At 38.2% G+C, this 27,742-nt stretch overlaps 2 protein-coding genes across 2 annotated transcripts; one reads left to right on the plus strand and one right to left on the minus strand.

Moving 5' to 3' along the window:
• Positions 1 to 2,218: 2,218 nt before the first annotated feature.
• On the minus strand, positions 2,219 to 12,180 carry NC2alpha (negative cofactor 2 alpha). The gene is made up of 7 exons (XM_069507240.1): positions 12,039 to 12,180; positions 11,865 to 11,935; positions 9,775 to 9,919; positions 9,177 to 9,253; positions 8,088 to 8,251; positions 7,471 to 7,620; positions 2,219 to 7,010 (listed from the first exon to the last, which is right to left on the minus strand). The coding sequence occupies exons 1-7, from the start codon at positions 12,078 to 12,080 to the stop codon at positions 6,691 to 6,693; spliced, it is 969 nt and encodes a 322-aa protein (XP_069363341.1). The 5' UTR covers positions 12,081 to 12,180; the 3' UTR covers positions 2,219 to 6,690.
• A 314-nt stretch (positions 12,181 to 12,494) lies between these two features.
• Bx42 (Puff-specific protein Bx42) lies at positions 12,495 to 27,583 on the plus strand. The gene is made up of 13 exons (XM_034981741.2): positions 12,495 to 12,532; positions 12,889 to 13,040; positions 18,923 to 19,080; positions 19,409 to 19,591; positions 19,753 to 19,832; positions 20,204 to 20,385; positions 20,801 to 21,034; positions 21,205 to 21,361; positions 21,787 to 21,920; positions 22,689 to 22,833; positions 23,742 to 23,835; positions 24,807 to 24,948; positions 26,368 to 27,583. Exons 1-12 carry the CDS (start codon positions 12,516 to 12,518, stop codon positions 24,939 to 24,941), a joined length of 1,671 nt encoding a protein of 556 aa, XP_034837632.1. The 5' UTR covers positions 12,495 to 12,515; the 3' UTR covers positions 24,942 to 24,948; positions 26,368 to 27,583.
• The last annotated feature ends 159 nt before the right edge of the window (positions 27,584 to 27,742 follow it).

Consider the following 27,742-nt stretch of genomic DNA (forward strand, 5'->3'; position numbering starts at 1 on the left):
TAATAGTATATAATGTATTGATTTACTGCACATAGATAAGATTATTTAAACTATGACAAATGTTTACGTTGCAAAATGTAGATGGTAAATTTTGTTATACACAAAACTTTTCTTGATTAAAATTGGGAACTAAAAATGTATTACTATATGTAATATGTGTGTTGTAACATAAAATAATAGACACAAACGCTACGGGCCTTCGCACATTAGAGAACGGGATTTTTAATTATAATTTTAAGTAATCTCTTTTGGCCTTCTGTTATACCTAGATTTAAATTTAAATAATAATTATGTATTTACGCTGTTGATTACTTTCAAATAAACAAAATAAAATATAATAAAATAAAATCAATTGAATTTAATATTTATCCAATAGAAATAAGGTACATATTTCAATACTCGGTTACCTCTGAGCATCGCAGCTCAGTTTTCTCTGGAGCACCGAGCATTGAAATAGGCATATTTTATTTCGATTGTATAAATGTTAAATTAAATTGATAAAATTAAAATCCTCTGCTGCCCCGTCCTCCAATGTGCGCAGGCCCTAAGTTGCTGTTTTATACTATTAATTTGTAGTATAGACAAAGGACGCTCTTAAGCATAAAGACTCCTTAAGAACATTTGCGTACTACGACATTTTTACGCGCGTCATAAGCGTTACAGCTGGATTAATCTAACATAAACAAGTACTTCGTTATCAATTGGATTTATGAACATATGCTAATGCTAACAAGTAGAGGGCTTTTAATTGCTCTAAAATAATTTGAAGTCTTGTGTATAACAGAATAATAAAGCTGTGCGAACATCTTCGTGTGTTGTATTGTAATTTGGGATAACAACCGACCAATCGGAGCGCGTCTCGACAAATAATAGTGTGTAGGTCTTATATATGACTCTGATCACTTTCTGTTGCGTCACGATCCGGACAAAGGGAATGTGTTTGTACCCTAAGTAAAAAATGTGTTGCATGAGAATTAGCACTATACTTTATTGCAATTTGCTGACAACTTAGTTATAAAATCATCTTTCCTTGTATCTAGCCCATGTAGCCGCAATTATTATTATTTATATGTAAATCTAAATTATTGACTAATATTGTATTATTGCAATTACGCGAAATTATCTCAATACTATAACTTAAAAATAATTATTTCATGTAAATATCTGAATAAAGAAAATGGAATTACTTTTTCGTTTTATTTTATGTATAGTCAACGACAGGTCGAGATGGCAATCGGGGTGGGGACGCCCCGCACAGCCCCCACGCTAACCAGGTGCGGGCGAGCGCGAGTGGCGTGCGGGTGTACGGGACGTCCTCCCACCTCATACCCCTATTGCCATCTCGACCTGTCGCGTACTATTGTTATACTTCTGCACAATACTTTTTCATGTAACTGCGCAACGTCATCTGTATGTATCGACTCGAGTGTCATATGGCGTGTCCATCAAGTCAATATTATTCTTGTTTCCCTTGGACCGATTTTGATGATTCTTATAATAATAGGATTGTCTCAATCTTCCAAGTCCACTTAGATCAAGGGCCCCACTAGGTCGACTGCAATCTCACTTGGTGGTAAGTGATGATGCAGTCGAAGATGGAAAGGGCTAACCTGGAAGGGGTATGGCAGTTTTTATTATATGCCCCTTTGGTTTCTACGCGGCATCGTACCGAAACGCTCACTTGGCGGCACGGCTTTGCCGTTAGAGATTGTTAAGCTTTAAGGGTGTCTGGCAGAGAGTTGAAACGACAACGTTGTCTGGCAGAGAGTTGCCACGACAACGTTGTCTGGCAGAGAGTTGCCACGACAACGTTGTCTGGCAATGCATGCCGTGATTTTTAATACTATTCCGAAGATTTTAAAACAACTAGCTGATGCCCGCGACTTCGTCCGCATGGAATTAGTATTCACGCGGACTCTTCAACTATCTATTCAACTATACCCACTATACTAATAATGGGTAAAGTTGAAGACCTGGAGAGTAACATAGGCCCGAAAACCCCGGAGTTCTCGCAGGGTTTTTAAAAACCTAAATTCACGTAGACGAAATCGCGGGCATCAACTAGTGACTAATATTCCCCTTTCCCCTCTCCAACTAAGCGTAAAGCTTGTTCTAGGAGTAGGTGCAAGAATAGTGCAACCGGTGAGGTTTGAACCACCGACCTTTCAGAATTCAGTGGCTGAGGCTTAAATTGTTAAAACTGAAAAATTGAAACAAATATTTACAAATTGAATTTATTTCTTGTAATCAGACTTCTTTTTAGAACTTCTTTTGTCTGGATATAACATTTAACATACACTTTGTACACATTCTTTAGCAAATTATACTTAGGTAGAAGTAACAGCGATTACACACTACACTTCCGTCATCCGTGAGAATACCGATTATCTACGACATAATGTCATAAGCTCCCATACAAAACAAAAAGGAACGTATTTTCACGGACTCGGATCGGATAAGTGCGTAACGGTCGTAAAAGGTTTAACAATATCCGATTCATAAGAATCGTTTTTAATTTTATCCGCTGTAAGGGTACAATCGATAAATACCGTATACCGGTCTCAATATAACTTTATCCGTGTTCACACGGCAATAAAATTATTGACGAGATCAGCCCACCGATTGTATAACAAAAACGTATTCATCGTTATCGTAATCGTCAAAAAATTCCGCCCTTTGATTGGTTGATTCGCTGTTTACATTTTTTCACAGCCAATCAAAGGGCAGAATTTGTTGACGATTAATACGTTTTTCTTACACAATTAGGGGTCTGGCTGGTTTCACACGGCATCGTACGTTAAGGCATTTATGGTTAACTTTTTTTCGTGGATAGACTAGTGCGGAAAACAGGATCGTTTGTGATTAGTTGGTCACTCAAAATGGTTAACGCCCACTGACTTTTTGTCTTTATCATTTGTATGGGATTATGTAACAGAGAGAGCCCTATATTAACTTCTATCTGTGGATAGGGTATAGTAGAGGGTCATACTACGTACGTACATATACATAATATACTCGTAGATACAAGTTAGCCCGTGACTGCAATCTCACCTGGTGGTAAGTGATGATGCAGTCTAAGATGGAAGCGGGCTAACCTGCAAGGGGTATGGCAGTTTTTTATTAAACACACACCCCTTTGGTTTTGCTAAATCGCTTGGCGGCACGGCGGTAACTAGCCACTACCGAAGCCTCCCACTAGACTAGACCAGAAATTTAGAAATTATAAAATTCCAAACCGGGAATCGAACCCGGGGCCTCCCACTAATAAGACAACAGCGCTTACCACTGTGCCAGGGAGGTCGTCAAGCGCCATGTACATACAAAGTTTTATCCGTGCAAAAAAATATACAGTGAAACCAGTCTCACAGATAAAGCTATATTTTATTGACAGTCTAAGGGCGCGTTCTCACTCTGTCGTGACGATAAATAATCGTACAGTTTACAGCGTCATGGGTTGTGTATTTGAATGGAGATGTTCACATATAGGACGACACGACTAACTGTCGTCCATGACTCTTTCATACAAAACGACAACGATAAATTACGGTGACGACATAGTGGGAAGGCGCCGTCAGAATCCAGTTAGAACGGGACAGATTTATGCCAGCAAGATAACGCTATCTCGTTTTAACAGTCCTAAGTGTCTATAGATCTCAACATAAGCACTGACAATGATTTTTATGTGATATTGATAAGATCGAAACGCGTAGAATCTATTCTAATATTGCTCAATGAAAATAACTTATAGCCGAATGGCGAATACTCAAACCTCACTGAATATTTGCGAACACTTTAAAATTGGTGAGTTTTTATTTTATTCTATACTCTATAGCGCTCTCTCTGTTACGTACTCCCATACAAATGACAAAGACAAAGAACTTAGTAGACGTTAACCATTTTGCGAACCAATCTCAAACGAAACTAAACTTTTCTGTGCTACACTATTTAGAGTAACTATGTTTTCGAAACACATTCGAAATTCAATTCGTAAACATATGGTAGTTTCGTTTGTGGTTGGTTGGTGAATCAAAATGGCTAACGCCCACTGAGTTTTCTGTCTTGGTCATGACTAACTTCTCTCCGTGGCTAGATACAGTGGTATGAAAAAAGTCAAACTAATGTGCACTTGTATTTTAAGAAAGGTTTGAATATTCGGGGATAAGTACAGTGCGACAAGGCTTTCTTGGAACTAACGTTGCCGTCAAGTATCCTCTTTGTTCTTGTTTAAATATTCTAAGCCTTTATTCTCCAACAGCGCCCCCCGGCCCGCTGTGAATGTCATTCAAGTGCCAAAAGAGCCTTGTCGCACTGTCAGTGGCACTTGGGCCTTGTCACACTCTTTTATCACTTGAATGACATTGAAAGGGGGCGCTGGGATCATATGACGGCAACGTTAGTTCCGATTTTTGCAACGCGCCAAGATAGCTTTGTCGCACTGTATATGCTTTTTTTTTGACGCAATGATCTAAATTAGAGATGAAATGATTTAGTTATCGATATTAAGCGAATAGTGGTCGAAACTATCGATTATTTGTTTTATTTAAAACAGTTGCAATCGTTATTCATCACTAAAATCTATCGCATACGTAGGTTTACATTTAAAAGTTCAATTTTTGTATTTTAAACAGTATGTAGGTATTTTATAACGAAAAGTTACGTACGCGTGGTGCGTAATAAAAAAATCAAGTTCACACGACAACGAAATTATGAATGACGCTGTACTTTCAGACCGTCTGAACCATCACACATGTTACTTTATAAACATAATAACTATTACGTTAATACGAAATAACGAAAAAAACGAATGCATGCAAAAATACTTCGCCCAGCCTAATTGTAGAATCTTAATTGACATACTGAGAAATGACAAAAAGGATGTTCAATAAAAAAGATTAGAAAGGATATTTTGAAAAAGGCCATATTGAGAAAAGAACATTCTGAGAAAAAGACACTCGTCTGGGCGGGGGCACTCGTGTGCCCCCTGATTCTGGGAAATGACAAAAAGGACGTTATTAGAAAGGATATTTAGAGAAAAGAACTTTATGAGAAACTAGCTGATACCCGCGACTTCGTCCGCGTAGATTTGGGTTTTTAAAACCCCGTGGGAACTCTTTCATTTTCCGGGATAAACAGTAGCCTATGTCTTTCCACAGGATGCAAGCTATCGCTGTACCAAATTTTGTCAAAATCGGTTGAACGGATGGGCTGTGAAAGGCTAGCAGACAGACAGGCACACTTTCGCATTTATAATATTAGTATGGATAGTATATAGTATCTATAATATAAAAATGAATCACCAAATGTGTTGGTCATCGCAAATCTCGAGAACCGCTGAACCGATTTCGCTAATTCTTTTTTAATAATATTCCTTGAAGTACGAGGAAGGTTCTTACGGAGAGAAAAATTTAATTCAACCTCCCCCTCAATTTTCTAAACTCCACCCGAGCGAAGCCGGGGCGGTTCAGCTAGTAATAGAATAGAAGACATTCTGAAAAATGACAAAAGGGACATTTTGAGAAATGCCAATTTTGCGCTGAGACGCCGCGCCGTTCTGCCTGCGGGCAGAATTTGGTTACAGTCATTTGGGCACTCGAATACGGGCTTTTGCTACGATGAGGCTGGGTGAAATATATAATATAGAAAATAAGACTATTCGTATTCCATACACACTAAAAAAACAAAAAAAGAAAAACAAATAACTAATTATTCATTTATTAACCTAACGAACTTATCATACAATATATCTAGACTGGTAAACAACTCAAATGCACGAGGATTTGTTATACAAACAGAAAACGTAAAAATTGAAAAAAAAAATTGGTCAAGTGAGAGTCGAACTCGTACACGAAGGGTTCCGTACCATTGTACAAGAACCACTTTTTAATTTTTTTTAATTTTTATTGGCAATCATTTTGAAATTCTTATTATTTGTTGTTATAGCGGCAATAGAAATAAACATTTTGCGAAAATTTCACCTTTCTACTTTTTTATCTTTATTCAGGTACAAGTTAGCCCTTGACTGCAATCTCACCTGGTGGTAAGTGTGATGCCGTCTAAAATGTATGGCAGTTTGTCAGTGAGATTTTTTATAATATGTTAATAGGTATTTTTTTTTTAAATATATTAACTTCAACATTTTTTAGGTGAACACATACTCAAACGGTTATTAGATGCTTTATTAGATCATGATTTTCAGGGTACCCAAAGGGTAAAAACGGAGCCCTATTACTGTCATTCTGCTGTCTGTCTGTCTGTCTGCGTGTCACAGGCTCGTTGACGAAATGAGTAACAAATCTGAAATTTTGGTTTTTGATGTAGAACATTCACCTGGAACCGAATATTGAATTAGAAATTAAATTAAATTAATTAATTACTTTTTGGGGCTAAATTTCTATAAACTCTGTGGTAATAGCTATTTTTTTTTAAATAAAAATGGCGAGCAAAAGAGCAGGTGAATCACCTGATGTTAAGTGATTACCGCCGCCCATAAGCATTTGCAGCACCAGAAGAACCGCCAATGCGTTGCCGGCCTTTCAGGAATTTGCTGGTCCGCCCCTTGATAACCCCATGTTGTAATCTAATGGGAACACCGCTGAAGCCATTTGGATAACAAATCCCATGCAAACCGTCATACTATAAAACATAGCACAACAACAAAAAAAAAACTAGAATATATACTTACAAAATAATTCAGGTATCATAGTCTTCATCTATCTGTAGGTTCCCTGAATTTAGGTGATCTATATCGACTCTGGGAGGCATTAGGGGTTTAGGTATTTCTATTTTTTTGACTTCAGACTTTTTGGAGTTCTGTCGGTGCAACTTTTTTTCTTCTTTGGGAACGCCTACAATACTAGCTACGGCAGTGTCTAGGACTTTGATCTCAGGCACAGCGAGGTTTTTGGAGAAGTCTATGTTTAGTATGGGTGCTATGTCCTTGCTGGGGGCTACGTAGGTTGCTACGGGGGGGTAGGGTAGCGATTCACTCCTATTCATCACCCTTTTGAAACCTGCGGAAACAGAAATAATTTTCTATATTGCATCATTTTTATAGATATACTAGCTTATGCCCGCGATTTCGTCCGCGTGGAATACACAAATTTCAAACTCCTATTTTACCCTCTTAGGATGTTGAATTTTCAGAAACGAATGTTCGATCCAGTGTTGGGGACAATATGCAAAGAAACTTTCAGCTTTTATAAAATATCGAAGGTCTGGCACGCGCTGGCTCTCTCTCTCTCTCTCTCTCTCTGTAAGCTCTGCGTATGAAATGACAAACGTAAATATGCCAAACATGTCACTTGAACAGCTTGGATTTGGATCCGAGATCATATTAGTGCATAAGCAATATACGAGTTTGGTCGGAGTTTTTAATTTCCGTATTTTCACGGACTGGGATTGGATGAGTGCGTAATCGCTCTAAGGGTTCCATTTTACCATTGTGGTACGGAACCCTAAAATAAGTATTACCTGCGTAATGGGACGTGGAAGGCTGAGGGCTCGCATACGTAGGATTTAGAGTTATGACACTCTTATGTTGCACTTCTACATCCACTGTCTGGGTCTCTTGGTAGAAGTTGGCTGTTACTATTGGCCTGCCTTCCAACTTCTTTGTTAAATCTATAGAAAAAAACCATTAGTAAGTATAAGGTATACGCACGGTTTAGAACAGAATCAGTACCCTTATTATAAATGCGAAAGTGTGTTTGTTTGTTGGTTTGTCCTTCAATTACGTCGCAATGGTGCAACGGATTGACGTGATTTTTTGCATGGGTATCGATAAAGACCTGGAGAGTGACATAGGCTACTTTTTATCCTTGAAAATAAGAGTTCCCACGGGATTTATAAAAAAATCTAATTCCACGCGGACGAAGTCTGATCAGCTAGAACATAATAGTTTTTTATGTATTTGATATTGTAGCTGCAACAGAAATACACATCTGTGGTTTTAAGTTTTCTATAACCTATTATGGTTCACGAGATACAGTCAGCTGACAGACAGACGGACAGACGGACGGAGGCTTAGTAATATGGTCCCGTTGGCACCTATAGGTTACGGAACCCTACAAATCAAATAATTGTTTTACCTATAGCCTCTGACGTGATAGTTTCGTTCTTCGGTCTGTCTGTATCTAGGGAGATAGCTCGGCGGAGGTTGTCTTTGGCCGTCGCTTGCACTCTGACGTCGGAGCTGCTCGAACTGTTCGAGTCTTCTCTGACTACCCTCCGAGGGGCGGTTGTGTCCGAGACCCTGTAAAAAACAATGTCAAAGTGTAACTGCACTACTAGTAATCAGAGTCAGACTCGCGCACTGAGGGTTCCGTATTACAATCGTATTTTATCGACATTTTGCATAATAAATCAAAAACTATTATACCTAAAAATAAATAAAAATCTGTTTTAGAATGTACAAGTAAAGCCCTTTCATATGATACCCCACTTGATATAGTTATCTTACTTCGAAAATTGAAAATACTAATTATTAGTGCATGACCACAATATAATTTTTTTTGTTTGATCTAACCTTAGGGTTATTCACGGTTTTCAGATTTTTCCCCAAATGTCAGCTATAATATATACCTACCTGCCAAATTTCATGATTCTAGGTCACAGGAAGTACCCTGTAGGTTTCTTGACAGACAGACAAACAGAAAGTGATCCTATAAGGGTTCAGTTTTTCCTTTTCAGGTACGGAACCCTAAAAATGCATTAAAAAAGTGGCGTTGGACTTAGTATCCCTTAGCACGAGGGGGGAAGGACATGGGGAAGGGGGAGAAGGGAGTGTCACCTACCCCTCGACACCACTCCCATGACAAGGTAATGCACCGTTTTTTTCTATGATTTTTTAAAAATCTCATTTTGAGGTTATGTTTTTGTATATTTTTTTGATATCATGAACTTCATTTATGGAGGGGGGTGGGGAGGGAAGAATTGAAGGCAAAAGGACTCCAGGTCGCCAAAGGCGCAAATGGTTGGACGATATAAGGGGGTGGACAAAAGCTTTTCGCATGATGACCTCCGAACTTCGTTTCGATGAAGGCACACGATGATGATGATAATGGAGGGACCCCCCCCACCATAGGGGGCGGTCTAGAATTGCCTGTCGTGTAAATCGCAGATTCTTATGTATCTGAAATTAACAAAAAGCGCATGTGAATCCTATGGGTTATGATTACCTCGTAGAATTTGGTGAGCCCTCCCTACTCATCATTTCTTTTTCTTCGGCTGCCGTTACGTCAGGGATGTTTTTCACCTAGAAAGAAAGTGATTGTACAATATGCGGCAGAAAATAATGTCACGATCACAATCATCTCTGTTAACGCTTGCTTACTATTGGCTACAATGCATTGTTGCAAAGAGAATCGCACAAATTCAGCCAATCAGAACAATAGGCTACTTGACAATTTTTTTAAGTTGGTCTTAAATGGTTAATATTTGTCCTATTATATCAAAAAAATTAACACTATATTTTTTTGCGCCCTAAAAACCGTAAAACTAAAAGAAAAATATTTTTTTAAATTAAAGTTTTACGGTTTTTAGGGCGCAAAAAAATATAGTGTTAATTTTTTTGATATAATAGGACAAATATTAACCATTTAAGACCAACTTAAAAAAATTGTCAAGTAGCCTATTGAGATTATAACGATGATTGATGCAGGTTTTAGACAATCGCCCTACAGATTTTAAATTGAGGCTTAGGTACATCAGCGAACTTTAAATCGCGAGCGAAGCAAGCACGTTTTTTCACTTTTTCTTCCATTTTAGTGTACTCACCAGGTCTCTAAGGAAGTCGAACCGCGACTCCGCTAGTATGCACTGCTTGACATGCGAAGGGCTGAGGGTCTTGGCATTGCGCTGCATGGTCACCTGCATGGCCTTCCCCAGGAGAGACTCCACAAACAGCTCCAGAGTACGAGGTGTTGTGGTAAAACCATTGAGTTAAGTTCATATTGAAATATTTAAAGAAATTAATGATTATTGATTACTAGCTGCCCCGGCGAACTTCGTACCGCCTAACAGTCAATTCTTTTTCAGGATTTTTTAAATTTTCTCTCCGTAAGAACCATCCCTGTACTTCAAGGAATATTATGAAAAAAGAATTAGCGAAATCGGTTCAGCTGTTCTCGAGATTTGCGATCAGCAACACATTCAGTGATTCATTTTTATATATAGAGATTATCTATCATTCTAAATTTAAACTTATATTCGCATAGAAGAGTACTAATATTATAAATGCGAAAATGTGTCTGTCCGTCTGTCTGTCTGCTAGCCTTTCACTGCCTACTCCTATGTCACTCTGCAGGTCTTTATCTATACACATGCAAAAAATCACATCTATCTGTTGCACCGTTGCGACGTGATTGAAGGACAAACCAACAAACAAACACACTTTCGCCATTTATAATAAGGGTACTGATCTTAAGGGACAATTTTGACGATGAAAATAATGCCATATCGCGGGTCACTCATTGGTTTACTGTCAACAATTTACTTTTAAATGCAAAGAAAACCAAGTGTGTTATATTTTCTCTGCCCAATACAAAGGCGACCAAGGACATTAACTTAATGATAAATAATGATATGTTAAAAGTGGAGGAGACCACTGTGTTCCTGGGAATCACGTTAGATGCAAAGCTTCAATGGAATGCCCATATATCAACACTTGCTGGTAAACTCAGCTCTGCTGCTTATGCTGTTAGAAAGATTCGACAGGTAACTGAGGTGGAAACTGCAAAAATTGTGTATTTTGCCTATTTCCACAGTATTATGTCTTACGGAGTCTTGCTGTGGGGTAAAGCGGCAGATATTGGGAAAATATTCATATTACAAAAAAGGGCAATACGTGCAATTTATAATTTAAAACCGCGCGATTCCCTACGAGAGATATTTAAGGAAATAGGTATTCTTACAGTAGCTTCCCAATATATTTACAATAATATAATTTTTGTACGACAAAACATTCACAGTTACAAAAAAATCAGTGATCTCCATGATAGGCAAACTAGAAACAAAAATAAGCTAGCTACTCCTGCGCTCCGCCTCTGGAAGGTGCGAAAGTCATTTGTGGGAATGAGTGTAATATTTTATAATAAAATTCCACAAGCAATTTTAGACTTACCTTTACACAAGTTTAAAAAATGTGTTAAAAGTATGCTCCTAAAAAAAGCATATTATACAGTCGCAGACTATGTAAACGATAAAAAAGCTTGGATTTGACTCACTCCAGCAATGCACGGGGCTGCAATGGCTTGTATAGTACGGTATAATAACATTGTAAATTGAAAAATTAAAAAGAGCAACCGCCGAGTTTCTTGCTGGTTCTTCTCGGTAGGAACGGCATTCCGAACCAGTGGTAAATTAAACCTGACTATTCATAAGCACTTTTAAAAAGTTTACATGAATAAAAAACATTCTATTCTATTCTATTCTATTCTAACACCTGCTACTTACTTACCTAATAGGTAAATGATACTTCAGTGATTTGTTATTAGAATAATATAACCGAAATCCAGTAAACAGTGAAGCTACTCATTTGCTAGATAGGTAAAAAGTTAAATTTAATCAACTGATTGAAAGAAACCCCATATACTACTTATGCAGTTTTCATATTAAACAGAATATGATTCTCAGTTAAAAACCTGACAATAGTGTTACCAAAACAAACATTACACATCTATCCAAATATTTTAACTGTAACTGGGTGCGTATTTAAATAACTGCGTCAATAACGTCGAAAAACACAAAGGACAACAAAAGTACCTTGACTATTTATAATAATGTAACCAATTGAGCTCATTGATCCAAGTATTGTTTGTTAAATGCAATCGAGAGTTTTAATTACAATCTCATTAAAAAGGATATAGATTATGATTGGCACGGCCTGAGCCACCTTCCCGACTTCCTCGTCAGTCTGCATTATCTTCTTAATTCGCCCCTAAAAGCAAACAGTGTCATCATAATAGCCAAACGCGTAGAATCCACAAAAACAACACACAATTTCTTGTTTATATCCCAGCTTTTGGCCATTAAAAACTTACGGCTGGGAACCTCGCATTGTATTTTCTCTTCTTCGACGGCATAGTCACAATTTGTACACTTTAACACTGTTTTTAGGATTAAAATAAGCTCACTTTGCCATAGCACTGTAATACTTCTCGCGCATTTTTGAGGTTATAAAAGGGGGACGTTCGCAGTCTACTTCATTTATATACGAATCTGTCAGTTTTCCACCTCTTTTTACAAACAACTTTTCTTTTCGATAGTTAAATATTTGATTAGCAGATTGTTAAAGATTTTCAAATAAGTTTCTTAAGTTATTTGTTCATCAAATAGAATATTTTTTATAAAAAGTAATTGAAATATAATTATGAATTTTTGATTAATTAATATAGGTTGATAAGTGGTACCTAAAATAAAAGTAAATTTTCGAACGATAGTGATCTGTGGTTGGTTGGGATGTCATGATCTGTGGACCAATCTGTGGATGTATTGGTGGATGTCATTTGTCAAACAAAATGGCGACGTTGTCGAGGTGTGTTGTGTTTATTTAGTATTTAATTTTTAATTTTAAGGGCATATGGATAATGAATCGACGAGTTTCAATAACATAATCACTCCGTACTTTTTATTAGATTAAGAATAGTGTTATCCTCAAAACTGTGTCAAACTTTAACGAAGAAGCTTTGTTTTCTTTTCTTTATTTTGAGCTGTTTAGAATTGACTTTGGTGTGAATTATTTACATTATTTAGAAGGTTACACGTCCCTGTATTACTATGTACGATTAATTAACTATATCTTTAAAATTTGTACACTTAAAAACGTATATTTTAATATAACCTTACCACATGCTAAGTGATGGTTTTGTATCGATTTTCTTGAATTTGTAGCTTGCTGCCGGCTCCGGTACAACAAGTATGGGACCGTGATGACGAGCTGAAGGCAAAGCGCGTGGGCAGTGCGCTGGTAGTGTCCCAGACAAGTGTTCCGCCTTACGGTCAGAGGAAAGGATGGGTGCCGAGGGCAGAGGAGGATTTTGGAGGTATTTACAAAATTGCATAATTACAATACAGCGACTTCGTTCGCGTGGAATTAGGTTTTTAAAAACCCTGTGGGAACTCTTTGATTTTCCGGGATAAAAAGTAGGCTATGTCACTCTCCAGGTCTTTATCTATACCCATTCAAAAAATCATGTACCGTTGCGCCATTGCGACGTGATTGAAGGACAAACCAACAAACTAATACACCATCTAACAAACACACTTTCGCACATTGATATAAATGACAAGATATGGTCAAGCAAACAAAATTTTTCACAGTTTAGAAACCAATTAAATCAACGCCACCTCTTAGACACTAATGAACCACATCACTGAGTCGGTGCCATTTTCTTTGTTCAATAGCCCTGTCCATACGAAGTAATATATAAGTTGTAACGTGTACCTAGACGGTCTCGTTACACCTTTATTATAATTGTTTTCCTTTTTATTTTGCAATAGAATTTTGACACTGACAGGCATTTGTTTACATCGGTAACATAACCTCTACCCATTATTATCTTCAAGGAGACCATAGATCAGTGTTTTGACAGTTGTTTTTTTTTTAAACGAAATTTATAGTAATTGATGGAAGACATTTGACATGACTAATGACTTGTCACTTTTCTTCCAAAATTCGTACGTGGTATTCGGCTCTCTCCGGATTTTTATGAAATATGAGACGTTTTGTGGCGAAATGCCTAGAAAGCAGTAATTTCGGCCTTGAAGGCTTCACCTTAATATGGATATTATGAAATAACAGCGCTAATGCGCTGTTCCCCAGTGTTCCCCCTGTGTTCCCCTGTGTTCCCCATGTGTTCCCCTTGTGTTTCCCTATTTATCGCACTATGAGGTGATTTGCTTCAAAAATATGTGTTTGTGGAACCTGATTAGAACATGGTGTTGAAATGTCCTTTCACACAAATCGGCCTGCATCCGAAGATCTAGTGCGTCGGTTTATAAATCTTAATCAGGGAACTCTTTAAAATATCCTCCGGTGCGTGGCGAACGATATATTTTATTAATTTTAGTACAAATTTTTCATAACCCTAGGTCTAATATTTAATAATGTAAAGGGTACCTATATTTCGTAGAATTAAGATAAGGCAAGGAACGTAGGGACGCTATTAATAGTAATTTATTTTAAATAGAAAATTATATTATAATTCAAAAACTTTTACAATTTTTCATTGTTTTGATCCTCCAAAATATTTATCTGACATTTGTCGTCTCGTGAGAGAGTCCACGACGGAGTAGGCCCGAAATCCCTGCCTTGAGATTAAAGGTTCAGGCCTCTGCTCGGCTATCCGTGCGTCGTTCCTCCGGCTGGCTGGCGCCCGAATCTTATCTTATACTGTAGGGGAAGGCCATCCTTCTCCTACCCCTTATTTGCCCGCTGGGAGGAAAAGGTAAGTATTCTCCACCTTACCTCACCATATAAATAAATTTCTTTATTTTTGTAATTTTTTTTAATTTTTCACCTGCGCATTGGGGGTGAAAAATATTTTTTATATGACATTTGGCGCCCGAACAGGGACTTGATTCTTTTTTGGGATCCTAGTCGTGTTGATTCTCATGGTTTGGTGGATCAATATTTTAATTGCCGTCGTTCTTGTCTTACTTAGTGTTTTGTAATATTTTAAGGTGTATTGTATCCGTGTAACCTATTTATTGTATGCCTAGATACTAAGATGTTTGTCCTAGCATAGCTAATTTAAGTGTTCTTTCATGTTAATCAAGCGTAGCTTATTTTGAGGTATATTGTGTATTACTTATTATCTATTACGAGTGAAATTTAATGATAAAGCTTTGTATATCTATAGATTTTGTAAACATTACCATGTTCGGTCAAGATTCTATTAGTATGTCTGGAACGGAGTATAGTTCATCACAAATTGTAAGTAATTATTATGTAAACAAGCATTTCAATCTTCAAAATTTAACTTAACATATTTTCTTGGTAAGTCTTTGTCTTTTAGAGTTCTTAATCGTATTGCCCTTAATGCCAACTACCTAAATAGGTATATTTCCTCTTAGGAAATTTAACCTTAATACTATATAGGAGTCGTCGTGGCCAATTTTCTTGGAAAATGTAAGGTGCACAGCGACAAATAACAACTTTAATATTTTATTGACATCATCCTTGGTTTTGACTTTTATATTATTTTGACATTTTATCCAAATTTAAAAACGGAGAATTTCATTGTTCATTTACAAGAAAATGATTTCTTCCTTTCTAAATTTTATACTTACCTACTTATTTTACTTTTTTTTTTTGAATTTCATTGACTAGACCATGTTTGTAGTCCTAGGTCGTGGTTGTTTGGATTCGTTAGGATGTCATTTGATGTGATAAATGCACCGTCGAATTACAAGACTTTCTGATCGGTTATTTGGACAGATTTTGATAACAAACTGTTTTGTCACATAGATTTTATTATTACAGATGATTTATTTCGAACTTTTTACCCTTAACTAAATTAATTAACGTTCTGATGCAAGATGATGACTCATGTCAATAACATCCTATTGCCTACTTTTCTAAATTATTATCTAAAGCCATACCTTGTATAAATATGTCAAGCCTAAATCTATTTTAAATCAAAATTTAGCTTGGAAAATAGTAATACCTAGAGAAAATATTTTAGAAACTATTAGAAATAATCATGATGATTTAAATTCGGTTCATTTTGGTATTCACTTTGGTATCTTTTAAACACTTTGCTAAAGAATATAACATTCCAAAATTATTTTATAACACTTTGTATACCCCTCAGAATAACCCAGTTGAACGCTTTAATAAGACTATTGAAACTTGTATAGCATGCTATGTTGAGAACGATCATAGAACCTGGTCTAAATATTTGCCCCATATACAGGCAGCTATTAATGGCACTATTAATCTAGTTACCGGATACACACCTAATTTTCTTATGTTTGGTAGGGAAGTTTTCCTCGATGGGTCCCTACATAAATTTAATTCTATCTCTGATCCTTCAGAGTTAGTTATTGGTAGTCGTTCTGATTATTCGGACGCACTTCTTACTTTGAGTAATATTTTTGATAAAACTGTTAGTAATTTGGCTAAATCATATAGACGTAATGCCAAATACTACAATGTGGGAAGAAAAGTCATTTCTTATTGTGTTGGAGACATAGTTTGGAGGCGCAACTTTGTGCAATCCAATGCTGCTTCGTTCTTTTCAGCTAAATTAGCTCCTAGATTTGTTAAATGTAAAATAATAAAGAAAATTTCAGATACTGTTTATATATTGAAAGATTTGGCAAAGAATAGTACAGGTAGATACCATATAAAAGATATTCTTAAAATTTGACAAAATTAAAACTTAAAATTAATTTTATTTTGAAAAGGACTAAACAGAAGCTAACACAATAAGGACTAATCATTTTGAGTAGGATTCTTTGACACTCCTTGTCAGTCCTACTGATTTTATAGGATTTTTGGCTATTTTGTCAATCCTATCCTTTTGTAGCTTGCGGCTATGCAGTTGCCCCGCACTACCTTATGTGTATATATTGTACATTTTTATCTTTGTAGTTCTTTTATAAGGGCTCATTTTGTATAGGATTTTTGGCTCCTTTGTCAATCCTATACTTATTTTTGGTTGCGGTTGTCTTTGTTTGCACCGTATTACCTTATTTTGTTGTAAATATGTACAGTTGTTTTTATGTGGGATTACGGTTTAGCACATGCCCCGTATTATCCTCCTGCTTGTTTCTGTTTTAATCAGTCAAGTAGTTTTGTACATATGTACAGCTCTTTTGTGGGATCATGGTTGGCACATGCTCCATGCTATCCTCCTGCTTGTGTCTGTTTAACGGGCAAGTGGATGTAAATATTTTCTTTTGGATGGGTCTTTAGTACTCATATTCAGCCTTGTCTCACACATGTGGACATGTATGCTATGTCCTTGCTTAGGCAGGACGGTGTTTTGGATGTCGCTCTTTTGTAGTGCATCATTTTGGGTGGTTCGACACTGCGCGGCGAGGGTGCCCAGTGCTTTGTCCAGTTGCAGACCATTCCGAAAACCCTTTAGCTAGGTTAGTTCGTCAATGCGCGGCGAGGGTGCCTCAGCGGGTTGAACGGGTGCAGACTAACTCTAGACTCTTTTTGTTTAGGCTAAGTGTTGTGTTAGATTGGTTTATCATTTCACGGCGTTAGTGCTTAGTGATCTGGTCAGTAGAATGCCAATTCTAATCACACACTCTTTAGAAAGTTTTCTTCTCTTCTTCGCTAGTTTGGCTTACCATTTCACAGCGTTGGTGCTACGTGTCTGGTCAGTTGAATGCCAATACTATGCAATTTTAGTTTAAGATAATTTTTTTTGCTTTGAAGGATTGCTTCTCAATCCGTATTTATTAAAGATTATTTGGTCGTTTTGGCTTGAATGAATTTAGATATTTAATTCTTCTTTTGTTTGGTAGTTCCCTTCGTTTTTGCCTTACAGGATTGTTAAGGGTAAAGAAAAAAAAAAAATTTTTTTTTCTTTTTCTCTAGAAAGGGGAAATTGTAACGTGTACCTAGACGGTCTCGTTACACCTTTATTATAATTGTTTTCCTTTTTATTTTGCAATAGAATTTTGACACTGACAGGCATTTGTTTACATCGGTAACATAACCTCTACCCATTATTATCTTCAAGGAGACCATAGATCAGTGTTTTGACAGTTGTTTTTTTTTTAAACGAAATTTATAGTAATTGATGGAAGACATTTGACATGACTAATGACTTGTCACTTTTCTTCCAAAATTCGTACGTGGTATTCGGCTCTCTCCGGATTTTTATGAAATATGAGACGTTTTGTGGCGAAATGCCTAGAAAGCAGTAATTTCGGCCTTGAAGGCTTCACCTTAATATGGATATTATGAAATAACAGCGCTAATGCGCTGTTCCCCAGTGTTCCCCCTGTGTTCCCCTGTGTTCCCCATGTGTTCCCCTTGTGTTTCCCTATTTATCGCACTATGAGGTGATTTGCTTCAAAAATATGTGTTTGTGGAACCTGATTAGAACATGGTGTTGAAATGTCCTTTCACACAAATCGGCCTGCATCCGAAGATCTAGTGCGTCGGTTTATAAATCTTAATCAGGGAACTCTTTAAAATATCCTCCGGTGCGTGGCGAACGATATATTTTATTAATTTTAGTACAAATTTTTCATAACCCTAGGTCTAATATTTAATAATGTAAAGGGTACCTATATTTCGTAGAATTAAGATAAGGCAAGGAACGTAGGGACGCTATTAATAGTAATTTATTTTAAATAGAAAATTATATTATAATTCAAAAACTTTTACAATTTTTCATTGTTTTGATCCTCCAAAATATTTATCTGACATTTGTCGTCTCGTGAGAGAGTCCACGACGGAGTAGGCCCGAAATCCCTGCCTTGAGATTAAAGGTTCAGGCCTCTGCTCGGCTATCCGTGCGTCGTTCCTCCGGCTGGCTGGCGCCCGAATCTTATCTTATACTGTAGGGGAAGGCCATCCTTCTCCTACCCCTTATTTGCCCGCTGGGAGGAAAAGGTAAGTATTCTCCACCTTACCTCACCATATAAATAAATTTCTTTATTTTTGTAATTTTTTTTAATTTTTCACCTGCGCATTGGGGGTGAAAAATATTTTTTATATGACAAAGTCAATGACTGTAACACATACGATCAAAAGGGACCACCACCATCCCACCACGCTACCATGAATATTCCTGCGCTCATTGAGCCGGCAGGGATTAGTCGGGATGATGGCAGCTGACATGAGTCGGTGCCATTTTGTTTGTTCAATAACCCTGTCCATACAAAGTAATATATAAGTCAATGCTTTCGCATTTATAATAAGGGTACTGATAATGTCTTACCCATAACTCAACAGATGGTGGTGCGTTTCCGGAGATCCATGTTGCCCAATACCCCCTGGGCATGGGGGCACGTGGAAAGGAGAGCACGTCAAATGCCCTGGCTGTCCAGTTAGATGAGTCGGGGAGGGTCAAGTACTCTGCTATTGCTAGACAGGGCCACAGTGCTGATAAGGTATGTAGTTATAATTAAAATAATCACAAAGTATTAATCACCAATCATCTAAATATATAAAAGGAAAAGGTGACTGACTGACTGACTGATCTATCAACGTACAGCTCAAACTACTGGACGGATCGGGCTGAAATTTGGTATGCTGTTAGGTATTATGACGTAAGCATCCGCTAAGAAAGGATTTTTGAATTATTTGAAGGAAATAATTTTAAATACATATCAAAAATTGCGGACTGGCTTCTCCTGGGATCGCGCCCGACGCTCTGACCGCTAAGTTGATGATGATGTGTAAGGTGATTACTACTTTACAATATTTCTTCTTTCCCAGATAATCTACTCAAAACTAACAGACCTACTACCATCAGAAGTCCTAGCAGAAGATGATACAACTCTCCAGAAGCCAACGGAAGATGACATTCAAGACATCACGGAAAAAACCAAACAGGCCCTGGAGAAACTCACGAATGCCAAGATATCTGCTGCTATGCCTGTCAAGGCTGCTCCTAAAGCTGTGAGTTGAACATAATTTTATGTAGATAACGGGTACCATACCACGATTAGGATTTTTGAACTTATTTTGTGCGGACTATACACACGTTTGTGTCTTGGAGCTTGAGGTTGGACCAAGAATATGATACTATGTGTCGCTCTGATAGTACACAATGTTTGCAGGCCCCAGCACAGTACATTCGGTACACGCCAGCGCAGCAGGGAGGTGCCTTTAACTCTGGAGCCAAGCAGAGGGTTATCCGGTGAGTATATTGATGGTTCAATTTTTATTCGGGGGAGGAAAAAATCCCTAAGGACTTCTGCCAGCTGGCAGCGTGTGTCCAACTTGCCCGAACTAAAATAACCTCCCCATGTCTACAAAGGTGAGCACGGAACTGCGTAAGCATTACTTCTTGCTGACCTCCTAAATTTCTATCTTCTTCTTCCCTCTCTTCTCTTCTTATCGTTATTATCTATAGGTGACATAGGCTATATTTTAATTTAAAAAATAGAGATCCACACAACAAGCGAAAATTTATAAGCTACCAGTGCGAAGCCGGGGCGGGTCGCTATTAATTATACAATTTAAAGTCTTCAAAATATAGGAGGCTTTATCTTTTCCATGTAACTAAAGTATGGTGGAAGCGCAATCGGATCCGATGGAGCCGCCGCGGTTCCAGATAAACCGCAAAATCCCCCGCGCGGCGCCCTCTCCCCCCGCACCGGTTTTACACTCCCCTCCGAGACGAGTTTCAGTCAAGCAACAGAGGGACTGGAAGGTGCCACCCTGTGTGTCACATTGGAAGAACGCTAAGGGTAAGACTGAAATTAAATGAAATAAAAGGTAAACGCGGGCACTGAAGTATGGGAACCCACCAAAAGGGGTCCAAAATGGCCAATAACCTTTATTCATTTCATTCATGACATGTCAATCGCGGTTCGTAAAGCAGATTCTATTGAGAATTCTCTATTTCCCCAATTTAATTTACTTTAATAATTTTTGCTAATAAAGAGCTTTATTAATTTTTTTTATTCTGCCATCTTTTTTCTTTAAAGAACCAAAACAGCTGTATTTTATTTTTTATAATTTTTTAGTGTATTTTAGTAAATTTCCATGTCTGCTCTCGGTACGTTTGCTGGAACCTAGAATTTTGCATTTGCGATCTTCGACAATTCACGTTTTTGATTAACAAAAATAAAACTAATTATAAATTAATTTAAACGTCCCCAGGTTACACAATACCTTTGGACAAACGTCTAGCTGCAGACGGCAGGGGCTTGCAACAAGTTCACATTAATGAGAACTTCTCCAAACTGGCTGAGGCTTTGTACATAGCTGACAGGAAGGCGAGAGAAGCAGTGGAAGCCAGGGCTCAGCTGGAGAGGAGATTAGCGCAGAGGGAGAAAGAGAAGAAGGAAGAGCATTTGAGGGTGTTGGCGCAGCGGGCCAGGGACCATCGAGCCGGTGAGTATAGTGTGCATACTACATAGCTAACAGGAAGACGAGAGAGGGAGAGCAGCAGTAGCCAGAGGTAAGCAGGAGAGGGGACTAGCGCAGCCCTAGGGAGAAAGAAGAGGAAAGAGTAGAGTTGAGAGGTCTAAAATTATTTTTGTTAAGTCTGAAATTGTTTCCAGGTATCCGCAACCCTGAGGATGAGGTGGCGGGTGAGGAGGGCTCCGGTCCCGTACCAGAGGGCGAGTTGTCAGCCGCGGAGCGCGAGAGACTGCGCACGGAGAGACATCGTGAGCGGCAACGCGACCGGAACTTAGCGCGCGCTGCTCCTGATAAGAGGTAAGTAACTTCGCATTAACCAACTAGATGGCGCTGTGCGTATTTCAATCGCGCTAACGAAGTCTATTAAGGCTGAAATCTATAGAGCACACTTTGACTTTGCTCAGACTTAAACTCAGATTGAGTTAAAACGAGACAGATTTATTTGAGAGATATTTATAGGTCTGTGTTGTGTTAACTCTGTCTTAAGTCAGAGTGCGCTCTATAGATCTCACCCGAAGAGGTTTTCCAACGCTGTGCCTTCCTGTCGATTACCTGTTATCTCTCAAAGCCACTATGATCCAAACTTCATAGACGCTGATCGTTCCTCCCTGTGTTGGGGACAATACGCAGAGAAACTTTCAGCTTTTATAAAGTAATGAAGGTCTGGTACGCGCTGGCTCTCTCTCTAACACATGTGTTTAGTTATTTATTCTTTGTTTCAGGTCTAAGCTAGTAAAGGACAGAGAGCGAGATATATCAGAACAGATCGCTTTGGGTATGCCCGCGAAGACCACACAAGGGGGTGAAGGGATGTTCGACCAGCGACTCTTTAACAACAGCCGAGGAATGGATAGTGGTAAGTATTATCTGATGCCCGTGACTTCGTACACTTGGAATTAGTTTTTTTTAAATTCCCTTTTGAATTTTTTAATTTTCCGGGACAAAAAGTAGCCTATGTCACTCTCCAGGTCTTTATCTGTACCCATGCAAAAAACCGGCCAAGTGCGAGTCAGGCTCGCGCAATTAGGGTTCCGTACTACAGTCGTATTTTTTCGACGTTTTGCACGATAATTCAAAAACTATAATGCATAAAACCAGCCAAGTGCGAGTCAGGCTCGCGCAATTAGGGTTCCGTACTACAGTCGTATTTTTTCGACGTTTTGCACGATAATTCAAAAACTATAATGCATAAAAATAAATAAAAATCTGTTTAGAATGCACAGGTGAAGACCTTTCATATGATACCCCACTTGATATAGTAATCTCACTTCGAAAGTTGAAAATACTAATTATTAGTTCATGACCACAATTTAATTGTTTTTGTGTGATCTAAGCCTAAATTCACGGTTTTCAGATTTTTTCTCCAAATGTCAGCTATAAGATCTAACTACCTGCCAAATTTAATGATTCTAGGTCAACGGGAAGTACCCTGTAGGTTTCTTGACAGACAGACAACCAGACAACAAAGTGATCCTATAAGGGTTCCGTTTTTCCTTTTGAGGTACGGAACCCTAAAAATCACGTCAATCCGTTGCACTGATGCGACGTGTTTGAAGGATAACCCAACAAACAAACACACTTTCACGTTTATAATAAGGGTACTGATAGCACGTATTGTGTGCAGGTTACGCTGACGATGAAGCCTACAACGTATACGACAAGCCGTGGAGGAACCAAGACACCGTGGGCGCGCACATCTACCGCCCCACCAGGAACGCGGACAAGGACAACTATGGCGGGGACATCGACACCATCGCCAGCACCAAGCGGTGAGTAGATTCCCTACGAGAGATATTTAAGGAAATAGGTATTCTTACAGTAGCTTCCCAATATATATACAATAATATAATTTTTGTACGACAAAACATTCACAGTTACAAAAAAATCAGTGATCTCCATGATAGGCAAACTAGGAACAAAAATAAGCTAGCTACTCCTGCGATCCGCCTCTGGAAGGTGCGAGAGTCATTTGTGGGAATGAGTGTAATATTTTATAATAAAATTCCACAAGCAATTTTAGACTTGCCTTTACACAAGTTTAAAAAATGTGTTAAAAGTATGCTCCTAAAAAAAGCATATTATACAGTCGCAGACTATGTAAACGATAAAAAAGCTTGGATTTGACTCGCTCCAGCAATGCACGGGGCTGCAATGGCTTGTATAGTACGGTATAATAACATTGTAAATTGAAAAATTAAAAAGAGCAACCGCCGAGTTTCTTGCTGGTTCTTCTCGGTAGGAACGGCATTCCGAACCAGTGGTAAATTAAACCTGACTATTCATAAGCACTTTTAAAAAGTTTACATGAATAAAAAAAACATTCTATTCTATTCTATTCTAGACCACGGAATATCCACGGAGAGAAGTTAATATAGGGCTCTCTCTGTTACGTAATCTCATACAAATGACAGAGACAAAAAGTCTCTCTCTCTCTCTCTCTCTCCGTACCGGAGTGCGGTAGCTACCTGCAGCCCACTCCGACACCCAGTCGAGGCCACGAACGCGATAGCCCCTGCAGTCCGTTCTTCCGCCTCCAGCTTAGGTTATTGTTCACCAATTTTATATTGTTACGTGTATTGTGTACTACTGTATAAGTGGAGAATACAGATTTACTACTCATCCTCGAGTTTTACTTCTACCGCACCTTATAAAACTAATTTAGATTTTTTTATTGCAGCTTCGTGGCCGACAAAGGTTTCGCCGGCACCAGCAGCAGCAACACCCGCTCTGGTCCCGTCAACTTCGAGAAAGACGCGCCCAGGGAAGAACCCGTGAGTAACTACTTTTTATAAATACAGGGTGTAACCAGAACGCTAGCAAAAACTTAGTAATGTTATACTAACTACCTAAACACACCCCAATACCAATAACCATTTGCCTCGTTTTGTAATTTTAGTGATTTAGTATTTTTCAAACCCGCAATGTATAGCGTGCAAAACTCGGGTCAATGCCCCGCTTACGACGCGGCATTGCCCTACTGACGTAATGTTCGTTGACCTCTGGCGTCAGTCAGATATTTTATTTGCAATATATCGTAAACTTTTACAAAATAACAGGATTTTTTATTTATTTTTTCGCGTTTTTTTTTGTGGTATCATATCACTAGTCATCAGTACTATCACCTGTTTTCGTTTATTCTAGCGTTCTGGTTACACCCTGTATAAAAGAAAACGCACAAAATGTTTTGCGTCATCATTTCCTAAGGTTTGGAATACTCTTCCACAATCTGTTTCCTACAAATTACAACCCGGGTATCAACAAGAGTGAATAGGCATTTAGACGACTTTTAGAAGGAGATAGCAGATTTGTAGAGCATTGTCTCTGTCGTTGAGACCGACAAACCGTCATATAGGTATGAGTGACAGAGACCACGCTCCACAAAGCCAAAATGTCATTCTAAAGGCCAATGTACAGTGCGACAAGGCTATCTTGCCGCGTGGCGAAAATCGGAACTAACGTTGCCGTCAAGTGTCCCCTTTGTTCTTGTTTGAATATTCTAATTTCTTTGTTCTCCAACAGCGCCCAATGTCATTCAAGTGCCAAGAGAGCCTTGTCGCGATGTACAATTACTTTCTGCCGCGTACTGTAAGGCTGAGATCTATAGAGCGCACTTTGACTTTGCTCAGAAGATTGAGTTAAAAAGAGACAGATTTATGTAAGAGATATAGCTCTGTCTCGTTTTAACTCTGTCTTAAGTCTAAGCTAAGTTACCTCACCCTTAGTTTGTCGTTTGTTTCGTCAGGTCCGTAACACCCAGCCGGAGGCAGACTTCGACCCGTTCGGTCTGGATCGGTTCTTGAGCGAAGCCAAGCGAGCCGACAAGTCCTCGCGCAAGAGAGACCACCACGAGCCTCACGCCAAGAAACGACGCGATTAGAATTATGGTTAGTATCATCATGATCAACCCATCGCCGGCTCACTACAGAGCACAGTAGGGCGATTGTCTAAAACCTGCATCAATCATTATTACAATCTCAATAATTGTTCTGATTGGCTGAATTTGTGCGATTCTTGTTGCAACAATGCATTGTAGCCAATAGTGAGCGAGCGTTTACCAATCAGAGATGATTGCGATCGTGACATTGTAGCTGTCAAACAATCGCGGTAGGGCCACGGGTCTCCTCTCAGGTTGAAATCTATAGTAGAGGACACTTTGACTTTGCTTAGACTTATGTTTTAGTTAAAACGAGACAGATATAAGCCAGCGATATAGCACAGTCTGCTGGCCAAGTGCGGATTAGGGGTGGGTATTAGAGATTATAAGTCCCGCAAATTGCTAATGCGTGTAATGCGCTATTTTAGTGACGTCAGCTCTATACTGAAGTTTCGTGCTGATGGTATATTTTTATTTCGGCTGACCTCAAAATGACATCAATTCGATGTTAATGAGACATCTCAAAACAAGGATTATTAGAAGTAGCCCTATTGTGACACTTACAGTTAGAGCGAGATAGCTAAATGCATTTAAGCTCTTGTTAGAACGTGACTAAATGATTATGTTTTGTCCTTATCACCGTGGCCACTTTTTTTTGTTTGTCAAAATGTATTTGTACGTGAGTATTTGACAAACAACGTGAAGTGTAGAAGGAATGACATTTCACAAGTAAGAAAATCTGCTTGAGCGAGAGGGACTGAGGGGGCCACGCTAGTTGCAAATCTGTCCATATCTGTGATTTTAGTGCTTATTTTGAAGCACAATTGACCCACAAAGTTAAAATAGAAGAACGTGAAGAGTCTTTTTGTACGGACTATGCGAACACCTTTATTGTTATGAGAGCCGTGACCCCATACTTCAAAGTTAATCGTCCTATATAAAACTTTTATGAAAATGAAAAATTATACATTACAGCCAAAATTAAATACAGGCTTAAAATACGGACAAATTGTAGAATGCTTGTCGGCGGGCTGAACGACTTTTCATATCTAGTTGCAAATCTGGACATATCTGTGTGAGACATGGTTCACACACAACATGAGACGTTCGCTTCGGCTATTGTAGCCTAGTATACTGCAACCCACCATTGTACAATAACTTCAAAAACAACAAAACAGATCAATTATTTCTTACTTCGTCAACATAACCTCACTTCACGTTGTTTGTCAAGATCTCACGTACAAAATACATCATGACAAACAAAATAAGTAGCCACGGTGATAAGGACAAAACATAGTCATTTTGTCACGTTCTAATAAGAGCTTAAATGCATTTAGCTATCTCGCTCTAACAGTAAGAGTCACAATGAAATACATGAATTAAAAAATATTTTCTACTGTTGCAGTTCTAACCAAACTTTTTTTTTCAGGTATGTCTGAAGTTTGTGTTCATTCGTTGCCTTTTCAATAGTTATTTAGCAATTAAGTTTTTATACTCCATACACGGAGAGAAGTTAATATCGGGCTCTCTCTTACGTAATCCCATACAAATGACAAAGACAAAAAAGTCAGTGGGCTTAACCATTTTGAGTGACCAACCAATCACAAACAAGACTATGGTTTCTGTACTACTCTTACCACGGAAACAAGTAAGGAAAACATAGGCTCGTTTGTGATTGGTTGGTCACTCAAAATGGTTAACGCCCACTGACTTTTTGTCTTTGTCATTTGTATGGGATTAGCTTATGCTCGCGACTTCGTCCGCGTGGACTACACAAATTTCCACCTATTTCATCCCCTTGGGGGCTCAATTTTCAAAAATCCTTTCTTATAATAGCTATCTGCATGCCAAATTTCAGCCCGATCCGTCCAGTAGTTTGAGCTGTGCGTTGATAGATCAGTCAGTCAGTCAGTCATCTTTTCCTTTTATATATTTAAATTACATAACAGAGAGCCCGATATTAACTTCTCTCCGTGGATAGAGTGTAATGTACGTTATAGATAATAATTAGGTTGGTATAAGTCCCGCAAATTGCTATTACACTGGAACCATGTATCATTAACATCGAAATAAAAATATACCTACATCAGCTCAAAACTTCAGTCTAATGCTGACGTCACTAAAATGGCGGCCTCGCGCATTAGCAATTTGCGGGACTTATACATATAGTATGCTTATGTTTGTGACTATTCCATCAAAGAATTTGTTTCTTTAATATTACCAAGAAACCACTACAATAGGTGTATGACATTTTATTTTGTATATTTTATCAATAACTAGCTGATGCCCGCGACTTAGTCCGCGTGGATTTAGGTTTTTAAAAATCCCGTGGAAATTTTTTGATTTTCCGGGATAAAAAGTAGCCTAATTATGTCACTCTACATGTCTTTAACTATATCCATGCAAACAATCACGTCGGTCCGTTGCTCCGTGATTGAAGGACAAACCAATAAACCAACAAACAACGCAAAATAATGTGGGTAGAGATATTAAATACCTTTTTCTTAATAGGAAACATTAAAACTGTTTTTGTTATAATATAATGAATGAATTGTATTGTAATAATGGCCAAACACGTAGGTAGTATTGTAAGGTTTTTAGTTAATAATTGTAAATTGTAATAAATAAATAGTAATTTGTGTAAATTGTGTTGTTTTATTTATTTCAAACTAACTAGATGATGCCCGCGGAACTCTTCGTGTGCTAGTCCGACACGCACTTGACCGGTTTTTTAAATAAAAGAACACTCAAGGAATCTCTGTACAAAAAATGAGATTTTCTGAACACTCTTTCCTATTTGGTAC

This window comes from Maniola hyperantus, chromosome 25 (assembly GCF_902806685.2).
Source record: "Maniola hyperantus chromosome 25, iAphHyp1.2, whole genome shotgun sequence".
NCBI classification, from domain to species: Eukaryota; Metazoa; Arthropoda; class Insecta; order Lepidoptera; family Nymphalidae; genus Maniola; species Maniola hyperantus.